General features: G+C 43.3%; 1 protein-coding gene across 1 annotated transcript; it reads right to left on the minus strand.

Moving 5' to 3' along the window:
- Positions 1-538: 538 nt before the first annotated feature.
- LOC137534649 (zinc finger protein 271-like) lies at positions 539-9,656 on the minus strand. Its single transcript, XM_068256256.1, has 3 exons — positions 9,605-9,656; positions 4,947-5,561; positions 539-2,742 (listed from the first exon to the last, which is right to left on the minus strand). The coding sequence occupies exons 2-3, from the start codon at positions 5,470-5,472 to the stop codon at positions 1,193-1,195; spliced, it is 2,076 nt and encodes a 691-aa protein (XP_068112357.1). The 5' UTR covers positions 5,473-5,561; positions 9,605-9,656; the 3' UTR covers positions 539-1,192.
- Between the last annotated feature and the right edge of the window lie 1,859 nt (positions 9,657-11,515).

Raw genomic sequence — 11,515 nt, forward strand, 5'->3', positions numbered from 1 at the left:
ACTAGAAGTGGCCAAACTTCGGGTTCTGGCCGTAACATATATAACGTTCAGCTCTGGTATCCTTTAACCATTTTTAATTACAGTACGACAATATAACAATGCAGATTTGTGTTCAACAACACAGGAGAAATTAGGAAAATACCTTTCGATTAATTTTCTTATGTTCCTGAATAATGTAATTAATTTTCACTTTTTCTCTGCTCTGCTTCCTCTCTTCTGCAACCTCATGGATGGCTGTTTGTTACTTACTGACAGCTCCAGACTGGAGATGAATAACAAACATCTACCTTTAAGAAATCCAATTTACAGTGTGGCTCCACCCCTTTTATTTCTCCGCAGCAGAAAAATCTTACTACATTGTGTTACAATATTTGTTCAGACTGAGTAAAGTGCAAAGCTAGCTTGTGAACAACCAGCGCCACCTTGTGGTAAGGTAGAAAAATAGAATATACTAACATTTGTAACTGAAGAATGATTTTATTACAACAATTGTGGGTTCAAATCCACTTTAAGTCATTATGTATGTATTTATCCTCACACTGGTTTATTATAACAAAATATGCAAAAACATAAAAATATATTAGAAACGTAAATAATTGACAATGCAGAAGACATGATCTACTGTGTTATAAATCCCAGGAAGCATAACAAATAACACTATTTCCTACAATTTCCTGATTGTCATCTTTAAAGAGAACCTGTACTGAGTAAAATTATTTAAAATAAATACATGAGGTAACTTCAAATGAACATTACATAGTTACCTTGCCATCAGTTCCTCTCAGAAACTCACCATTTTCTGCTGACAGTGATCCCTTCCAGTTCTGACAACATTTTGTCAGATCTGAAATATATCAGTTGCTGTCAGTTATATATCAGTTGCTGTCGGTTACAGCTGAGAGGAGAACTGATGTGTCCATGTTTCCCTATGGCTCAAGTGGGCGATGTTACAGTTTAACTGTGTGCTGACCAGAAAGCTGTTATGGTGTAATGGCCATTTTCCAAATGGAGGACGGAAAAATCCATTGATCACAGTGGACAAACAGGATGCAGGAGAGGAAAAAGAGATTGAGGAGTAGACTACACGGGAGGTAAGTATGACTTGTGTATGCTTATTTTGACTTTTAATTTTCAGTTCAGGTTTTCTTTAAGAATGAAATATTCATTAAACTATGAACATGAATGAGGATGTTCACGTGTGTGACTTCTCGTGTCTAAGAAGATATTCTTTCCGACTGAAAGCTTTCCCACACTCAGAACATGAAAAAGGCCGCTCCCCTGTGTGAATTCTGTGGTGCCTAAGAAGCTTTGCTTTGTCAGCAAATTGTTTCCCACACTCTGAACATGAAAAAGGCCGCTCGCCTGTGTGGCTTCTCTGGTGTCTAACAAGGTCTTCTTTCTGAGCATAACATTTCTCACACTCAGTACACGTAAAAGGACGCTCACCCGTGTGACTTCTCTGGTGTCTCAGGAAGTGTGTCTTTCTAATGAAGCATTTCCCACACTCTGAACAAGAAAAAAGATGCTCTCCAGTGTGACTTCTTTCATGCACAAGAAGAGCACTTTTATGAAAGAAGGATTTACTGCATACTAAGCATGAAAATAAACTTTCCCCTGTGTGAACTCTCTGGTGTGTTAGAAGAGTGCCTTTATCACGGAAACATTTACCACATTCCAAACATCTAAAAGGACTCTGGCCTGTGTGCACTATCTGGTGTTTTAGGAGGTTTCCTTTTGAAGAGAACTTTTTCCCGCACTCTGAACAAGAGAAAGGACTCTGGCCTGTGTGGGTTAGCTCATGTCTAAGAATGCTTCTTCTCGAAGAGAAACATTTCCCACATTCTGAACATGAAAAGGGGCGCTCGCCTGTGTGACTTCTTTGGTGCACAAGAAGTGCTCCTTTATGAATGAAAGATTTCTCACACTCTGAGCAAGGAAATGGCCGCTCATCTGTGTGAATTCTCTGGTGTATAAGAAGAGCTCTTTTGTCGATGAAACATTTCCCACACTCTAAGCATGAAAAAGGACTGTGGCCTGTGTGAATAATCTGATGCCTCAGAAGGTTTCTTCTTGAAGAAAAACATTTTGCACAATCTGAACACGAAAACGGACGTTCACCCGTGTGACTTCTCTGGTGCACAAGAAGAGCCCCTTTATCAATTAAGCATTTTCCACACTCCAAGCATGAAAAAGGACTCTGGCCTGTGTGAGTTCTCTGATGTCTAAGTAAGTGTACTTTCTCTGTGAAACATTTCCTGCACTCTGAACATGAAAATGGGCGCTCCCCTGTGTGGATTCTCTGGTGTCCAAGAAGGTGTCCCTTCTGACTAAAGCCTTTTCCGCATTCTGAACATGAAAAAGCAAATTCCCCTGCATGACTTTTCTGGTGTCTAAGAAAAGCCCCTTTCTGATTGAAACATTTCCCACACTCTGCACATGAAAATGGCTGCCTACTTGTGTGGTCCATTAGATCTCTAACAATAAGTGAATTATTTGTAAAATCTTTAAAGGACTGATGATATGAAGTTTCCTTTTCACTTCCTTCTCTACTAAACTTACTGGACAAGGATTCCTCAGGATTAGAGGGATCCGGTGATCTCTCCTCGTGGTAAAGTCTGTGATGTGTATTTCCAGTAATGGGGTTTCCTCCTGGAGAATATTGTGTGATGCCATTATCTTCTGCATTATCATCTGGAGGTGAGATTAGACATCCCTCTGAGGTGCTCCCCGCATCCTGTCCATCTGTTGGGGAGAACATTCAAACATAATTCCAATACTTAGAAATCAGATAACATGTTGGCATTTAATAGCACTGTTATCACTATGTAGTTACATTGGTTAAATGGTTCCTGCAATGGATGGAGAAGCACATACAACCTTTATGTTGGTAACATTATATTCTATTAAGAAATGGAGATTCTTCTTTCATATGGTGTACAGTATCTCCTCCACATTTGTTGGTACTATGATGTTATACTGAGGAATGGAGATGGGCCTTTCATATGGTGTACAGTATCTCCTCCTCATTTGTTGGTACTATGATGTTATACTGAGGAATGGAGATGGGCCTTTCATATGGTGTACAGTAGTGATGGGTCGTTCGCGAACGAGCCGGCTCTAAGAGCCGGCTCTTTGCTGTAAACGACAAGAGCCGGCTCTCAGTTTTAAAAGAGCCGATGCCTCAGCCGCCCCACACAGCTCTGATTTGCTATGTAATAAAGGGCGCTGAGGCATGCTGGGAGATGTAGTCCTCCTCTTGTAGGAGTGTATGGGGCAGAGGAGAGCAGTAGCAGGAGGGATTGCCCCAGTCAGCGAAGCAGTCTGGAGTTGTCATAGAGCCGGGTGCGGGGCTTTTACTCCGATTCTGAGTGGTGTCCAGTGATATTTGATGAAGAGCCGATTGAGAGCCGTAAGAGCCGGCTCTTTAATGGGAGCCAATTCAGAAGAGCCGATTCTCTGAGAAGAGCCGGAATTCCCATCACTAGTGTACAGTATCTCCTCCTCATTTGTTGGTACTATGATGTTATACTGAGGAATGGAGATGGGCCTTTCATATGGTGTACAGTATCTCCTCCTCATTTGTTGGTACTATGATGTTATACTGAGGAATGGAGATGGGCCTCTCATATGGTGTCCAGTATCTCCTCCTCTTTTGTTGGTACTATAATGTTACACTGAGGAATGGAGATGGGCCTTTCATATGGTGTCCAGTATCTCCTCCTCTTTTGTTGGTGCTATGATGTTATACTGAGGAATGGAGATGGGCCTTTCATATGGTGTACAGTATCCTTCTCATTTGTTGGTACTATGATGTTATATTGAGGAATGGAGATGGGCCTTTCATATGGTGTACAGTATTCCCTCCTCATATTTGGGGAACATATGGTTATACTGAGGAATTGAGATGGGGCTTTCATATGTACAGTATCTCCTCCTCATTTGTTGGGAACATGATGTTATACTGAGGAATGGAGATGGGCCTTTCATATGGTGTACAGTATCTCCTCCTCTTTTGTTGGTACTATAATGTTATACTGAGGAATGGAGATGGGCCTTTCATATGGTGTACAGTATCCTCCTCATTTGTTGGTACTATGATGTTATATTGAGGAATGGAGATGGGCCTGTCATATGGTGTACAGTGTCTCCTCCTCATTTGTTGGGAACATGATGTTATACTGTGGAACGGAGATGGACCTTTCATATGGTGTACAGTATCTCCTCCTCATTTGTTGGTTCTATGATGTTATATTGAGGAATGGAGATGGGCCTTTCATGTGGTGTACAGTGTCTCCTCCTCATTTGTTGGGAACATGATGTTATACTGTGGAACGGAGATGGACCTTTCATATGGTGTACAGTATCCTCCTCATTTGTTGGTACTATGATGTTATATTGAGGAATGGAGATGGGCCTTTCATGTGGTGTACAGTGTCTCCTCCTCATTTGTTGGGAACATGATGTTATACTGAGGAATAGAGATGGACCTTTCGTATGGTGTACAGTGTCTCCTCCTCATTTGTTGGTGCTATGATGTTATACTGAGGAATAGAGATGGACCTTTCATATGGTGTACAGTGTCTCCTCCTCATTTGTTGGTGCTATGATGTTATACTGAGGAATAGAGATGGACCTTTCATATGGTGTACAGTATCTCCTCTTCATTTGTTGGTACTATGATGTTATACTGAGTAATGGAGATGGACCTTACATATGGTGTACAGTATCTCCTCCTCATTTGTTGGTACTATGATGTTATACTGAGGAATAGGCCTTTCACACCTTGATGCACTAGTAAGGGCAGGTTGGGGAATAGAATTCTTTGAAAGATATTTCAGAATGTATTAAGAATTTTCTCTTAATATGTAAAGTATAATATTCCTCTGCACACATAACTCTAAAAAGAACAGATACTTTAAAGAAAGAAGATAAGGTTATGCCTGCACCTGTAAATGATATTCTGCTGGCCCTCATCTTGACACTCTCTTCCATAGACTGCTTACCACCCCTCAAATATGTTTCTTTTTCCTCCTCTTTCATTGCCCACATGATTGTATCCTCCTCCAAAGACTGCTGATCACCCATCACATATGTCTCCTCTTTCACAGCCTGCATCATGTCAACCTCTTCCACAGACTGCTGTACAGTCCACACATATATCTCCTCTTCTTTCTCTTTCATTGTCCTCATCATTAAACCCTCTCCCATGGACTCCTGATCATCCCTCACATATGTGTCTTCTTTCTTCCCCCTTGTTTCACTCTCTTCCACAGACAGCCGATCACTCCTCCTACGAATGTCTTTTGCTTCTTCTTTAATTCTACCCATCATGTCTCTCTCATTTGTGAACCGCTTCTCATTCTTTCCAAATGTTTGTTCTTCCTGTTTTATAGTGCCCATCATGCTCCTCTCCTTTATAGGTTGATGACCCCTTGCATATGACTCCTCTTCTTCCTCTTTCATTGTCTCCATCCAGCACCTTCCTCCATTGGTTGCTGAACACTCCTCACATACGTCTCCTCTTCTTCACTTTTAGTATCAGACACTCCTTCACTTTAACCCTAAAGAACATAGAAAATAACATGTACACAGACAAAGATGTTTGTTTTATACACACGCATAGCGTCACATCGCATCTTTATGTAAACACTGTACACTTTCTACACTCTGGCAACCAGGGCTGTGGTATCGGTACAAAAATCATCCGACTCCTCAGTTTATGAAACCTCCGACTCCAGGTACCCAAAATTGCTCCAACTCCTTGGGGGGGGGGGGGGGGGGGGGGCATTTATCAAGAGTGTCTGAGACAAAATATTAGTAGGGTTTTAGAAATCCGTGCAGAACTGTCTCAGACATCCTAAGAAATCCCTAAATAGTGCAGATTCCTTCTTAAACTGTTAGGAATAGGAGGAGTTAGGAAGGTCTCTCAGGCAGTGCAGTGTGTGAGGGGAATTTCTGTTACTGAGATAACCAACACATCTGTTGTCAGCAGGCTCTGAGTGAGGGGGGAGGAGCCCTTCACAAATCATGTCTAGCATGCAGCACTATCTGTAGAACTGCTTTCGAGCACTTTTTAATCTGCAGCAATTTAGGAATGGATTTGCACTTTTCTTAATTGTAGTGCAGCTCTAGAAATCCACGGTAAACTGCCACTATTATGTAGGCTTTGGGAAGTTTCTGACTATCATGCAGAACAGTTCCTCTGCTGGTTAGAAACGTTTTAGAAGAAAAAACTGTTGGTAATGCTTTGATAAATCTGGCCCCTTGACTCCAACTCCTTAGTCTAATTTTTACAAAGGCTATGGATTTGGTTCAATAATCATCCAACTCCTCAGTTTATTGAAACCACTGACTCCGACTCCAGTTAGCCAAAATTACGCCGACTCCACAACCCTACTGGCAACTACATTACATGCCCCCGTGTATAGAATGTGGCGCATGTGACGTCACACATGCGCCACATGCTTTATGCCGGCAGCGTGTATAGAGCTAATGGAAGAGCGGGGGATTCCAAAGACGGATGGGCACCTCGCGGTGGGTGACACAGGATAGGTAATGAATAAATGCACCCACAAGGATTATATTTATACACTAGGGGGCAGCTGGGAGGTGGTGGACTCAGCTGATTCCCAGAGATTCCATGGTGAAATTGATTGGGAATCAGCCTGTTGTGTACGGGCAGCCGACAGATCTCTCTCTAATCAGATTTGATCAGAGAGATTTGTCTCTTGGTCGAATCTGCCCATTATCACTAGATGTATCTTTCCCTCCTACTGCCGCTATGTCTAACACTATTACTCCTACTACCGCTAGTCACTGCCGCTGTGTCTAACACTTTCCCTCCTACTGCTGCTATGTCTAACACTATCACTCCGACTACCGCTAGTCACTGCCGCTGTGTCTAACACTTTCCCTCCTACTGCTGCTATGTCTAACACTATCACTCCGACTACCGCTAGTCACTCTGCCGCTGTGTCTAACACTTTCCCTCCTACTGCTGCTATGTCTAACACTATCACTCCGACTACCGCTAGTCACTGCCGCTGTGTCTAACACTTTCCTTCCTACGGCCGCTATGTCTAAACTATCACTCCTACTACTGCTAGTCACTGCCGCTGTGTCTAACACTTTCCCTCATACCGCCGCTGTGTCTAACACTTTCCCTCCTACTGCCGCTATGTCTAACACTATCACTCCTACTACCGCTAGTCACTGCCGCTGTGTCTAACACTTTCCCTCCTACTGCCGCTGTTTCTAACACTTTCCCTTCTACTACCGCTAGTCACTGCCGCTGTGTCTAACACTTTCCCTCCTACTGCCACTATGTCTAACACTATCACTCCTACTGCCGCTGGTAACTGCCACTGTGTCTAACACTTTCCCTCCTACTGCCGCTATGTCTAACACTATCACTCCTACTGCCGCTAGTCACTGCCGATGTGTCTAACACTTTCCCTCTTACTGCCGCTATATCTAACGATATCACTCCTACTACCGCTAGTAACTGCCGCTGTGTCTAACACTTTCCCTCCTACTGCCGCTGTGTCTAACACTTTCCCTCCTACTGCCGCCATGTCTAACATTATCACTCCTACTACCGCTAGTCACTGCCGCTGTGTCTAACACTTTCCCTCCTACTGCCGCTATGTCTAACACTATCACTCCGATTACCGCTAGTCACTGCCGCTGTGTCTAACACTATCCCTCCTACTGCCGCTATGTCTAACACTTTCCCTCCTACTGCCGCTATGTCTAACACTATCAATCCTACTACTGCTAGTCACTGCCGCTGTGTCTAACACTTTCCCTCCTACTGCCGCTATGTCTAACACTATCACTCCTACTGCCGCTGGTAACTGCCGCTGTGTCTAACACTTTCCCTCCTACTGCCGCTATGTCTAACACTATCACTCCTACTGCCACTAGTCACTGCCGATGTGTCTAACACTTTCCCTCCTACTGCCGCTATGTCTAACGTTATCACTTCTACTGCCGCTGGTAACTGCCACTGTGTCTAACACTTTCCCTTCTACTGCCGCTATGCCTAACACTATCACTCCTACTGCCGCTAGTCACTGCCGCTGTGTCTAACACTTTCCCTCCTACTGCCGCTATGTCTAACACTATCACTCCGACTACCGCTAGTCACTGCCGCTGTGTCTAACACTTTCCCTCCTACTGCCGCTGTGTCTAACACTTTCCCTTCTACTGCCACTATGTCTAACACTATCACTCCTACTGCCGCTAGTCACTGCCGATGTGTCTAACACTTTCCCTCCTACTGCCGCTGTGTCTAACACTTTCCCTTCTACTGCTGCTATGTCTAACACTATCACTCCTACTGCCGCTAGTCACTGACGCTGTGTCTAACACTTTCCCTCCTACTGCCGCTGTGTCTAACACTTTCCCTTCTACTGCCGCTATGTCTAACACTATCACTCCTACTGCCGCTAGTCACTGCCGATGTGTCTAACACTTTCCCTCTTACTGCCGCTATGTCTAACACTATCACACCTACTACCGCTAGTAACTGCCGCTGTGTCTAACACTTTCCCTCTTACTGCCGCTATGCCTAACACTATAACACTATCACTCCTACTGCCGCTAGTCACTGCCGCTGTGTCTAACACTTTCCCTTCTACTGCCGCTATGCCTAACACTATCACACCTACTACCGCTAGTAACTGCCGCTACAACTGCCAAACACTCTCCTTCCTACTGCCGATGTGCCTACCATTATCACTCCTACTACTGCTAGTCACTGCCTCTATGCCAATAACTATCACTTCTTCTACTGCTAGTCACTGCCTCTATGCCAATCACTATCACTCCTACTACCGCTAGTCACTGCGGCTAAACATACACTAACCTCACTTCTGCTAATTATAACACTTACCTTCCTTCCCCTAACAATAATCTTCCTACCTCTACACCTAACGCTACTCTGCTTTCTCCTACTTGGCAATGGAAGTTGCCTCCTTGCCGATCGTAATACCGTTGCGGCACCGCTTCCCAAATGTAATGAAGCTACGCCGCCGCTCCCACCGAATCTACTGCCCAGTGCGCTGATTCTAAGCACCTCGGCGTACCAAAGCTGTAATTAACACTGCAGGTCATGGTAGTGCCGAGGATGCTGTCAGCACCAAAAGTGAGCACTTTGCCACACACTGCACATACACCATCAATAGGTTGGAGCATGAAAAATACTGAAAACCTAAAAAAAAATGCAACATTGCACTGCTTAGTACATTGCAACACTATGATTTGTCGATCTGCTCCCACGTCCTGGATCAAATAGAATGGGGGAGGATAAAGCCTTTTGTCTGACTCTTACTTCCATCTGTGTGCCTGGTTGTACAGGATTCCCACCACCTTTACTAGGGGTATTGATGGAGCCATTCTGGGCAGGGTAATACCAGGACAAGAAACAGGGACAACAATAATTCCACCTCTTCCCATTCCAAAATCTACAACAACAAAGCAACTGTGTTTCTTTCAGTTTTATCTGTGTCCTTATCCTCCTAATCAGCTGGTCCTCCCCATCCTGGCCTTTATCAAACGGGCACCTCATGTGTGCTGGCATTATAAAATCTCATTACAGTACCTCTCTGCTGCCAGACAGTCCCAGCAATGATTGTCTCCTCTCTACTTCCTCCCACTCTGTGGTTTCCCTTCTGAGTCTTTCATGTGGTAAAGGTGAGATCACCACCACGTGGAGAATAGAGGAACTGCAGCCATCATTATATTGCCTTATGATATGCTCCCTCATTGCAACATACACAAACAGTATCCCATATGGTGAATTGGACAAATATAGGTATTGTTTGCTCCAATGTCTATGTTTTATGCCTGCCTTGTATGTAACAATCAGAGGTACAGTGATGTATGTATATCCTGATTTCTGAAGGGATAGTAGAGATTGTGGTTCAGCTAATTGTAATTCACAACACAAACATTCTAAGCTGCCATGGAGGAGTTGTGCGGCAGGAAAACCTGAATAGATATTGTATAAGCAAAATCTTCTATTGGATATACAAGACTGTAATGGCTGTGGCATTGCCAGAGGCAAATCATTCCGTACAGCCAAAGAGAGAGCAGCAGAAAATCTAACAATCCTGAATCAGAAATGAACATGCAACATGCCTACATCGGAAAAGATTGGATAAACTTAACGTGTACTGGATTAGGTTGTCCCCAGGGCCGGTTCTAGACTTTTTGCTGCCCGAGGAAAACTTGTGAAGATGTGTCCACCCCTGATTTGGAATAAATGATCGCACAGCAACTATCAGTTTATTCTTTTCACATGACATGCTGCAGCTCAACACAATAGCATAGCACACTGGCTGGCTGTGAGTCTGTGACAAACAACTGCTCACCCTCAGTCACTCCATTCCTCGTCAGTCAGGACAGCAGTGCAACCTCCTCCCTTCTGCTGTGCAAGTCAAATGAAGCACTGCTGCTCTCCTGCCTCCCCCTCCTCACTCACTGTCAGACTCCTCACACAGCACAGCAAGCTGCTTTTTCCCAATAATGACCTCTTCACCTCGCTTTCCTCTTGCTTCTCCTCCCACTCTGACTGCATGCTGTTACTGTACACACAGTACAAACATGCTGCACCTGAGCCTGAAGCAAATGTTTAACCTTGCTTCATGAGAGAATCGACCCTGTCTGTCCCAAAGTTTTTCCTATATTGCTGTTGCTTACCGTAGGTAGCAAAAACTGACAGATCTGAAAGATTTTGGACCAGTCAATTTTCTCATAGGAGATTCTGGGCCATATGCAATTCACTTTATCTACTACATTTTCTCCTAGGTGATGGTTTCACAACTTGTCGATAAAATGCCTTTTAAACCCCCAGCAAGCATGAAAACACTTGAAATAATATTGACGTTACTTTTTCGCCTACTTTTTGGTACTTTTTCAATTACAAATTACAGAAAATTTTGTTTAAATAGAAGACAAAAATAATCTCCTAGGAGAAAACTCAGGAGATAAAAATAATAACACATGGGCCTCTCAGCAGTACTTTTATTATTCATAAAACATTCACTTGAAGGCTGGAAGAGATCTATACAAAGATGTCAGCCGGCTTCCCGCTTTATTTGCACTGTGTTTTGGCAGATGGACCGAGTTACTGCAGTTCAGTAAATGATTTTGTAAATACAGAAATAACTGAGAATACCCCATGAGGAGTTGGACTAGTCCAAAACCTGACAGCCCTGTCAATTTTTTACGACCTATATACAGGTATTGCTTATTTTAAAATTCTAACATAAAAAAAAAAAAAAGGTAGCGATAACCAGTGTGGTTTGAATTATGAGACTACGTCCTTTTCTCATTAACCTCCCCAGCTTTAATTTCCCTGCAATTTTTGTACCAAAAGTGGTACAATTTTCATTTTAAGTGTTTCTTTATATTATAAACATTTTTGCAGACTGCTTGCAAGTTGCAGTCTTGCAAGCTATCCGCAAGCATGCATACAATATGAAGAAAAGCACTTTTTATTTTTAGCAAA

The sequence above is a fragment of the Hyperolius riggenbachi genome, chromosome 10 (genome assembly GCF_040937935.1).
Source record: "Hyperolius riggenbachi isolate aHypRig1 chromosome 10, aHypRig1.pri, whole genome shotgun sequence".
Lineage (NCBI taxonomy): Eukaryota > Metazoa > Chordata > Amphibia > Anura > Hyperoliidae > Hyperolius > Hyperolius riggenbachi.

Coding starts and splice junctions, on each gene's coding strand:
- LOC137534649 (XM_068256256.1), bottom strand. CDS start 5,472: ATGGAGACAATGAAAGAGGAAGAAGAGGAGTCATATGCAAGGGGTCAT. Junction 2,743..4,946: donor CAGCAGAATATCATTTACAG/GTGCAGGCATAA, acceptor TCTCCCCAACAG/ATGGACAGGATGCGGGGAGC.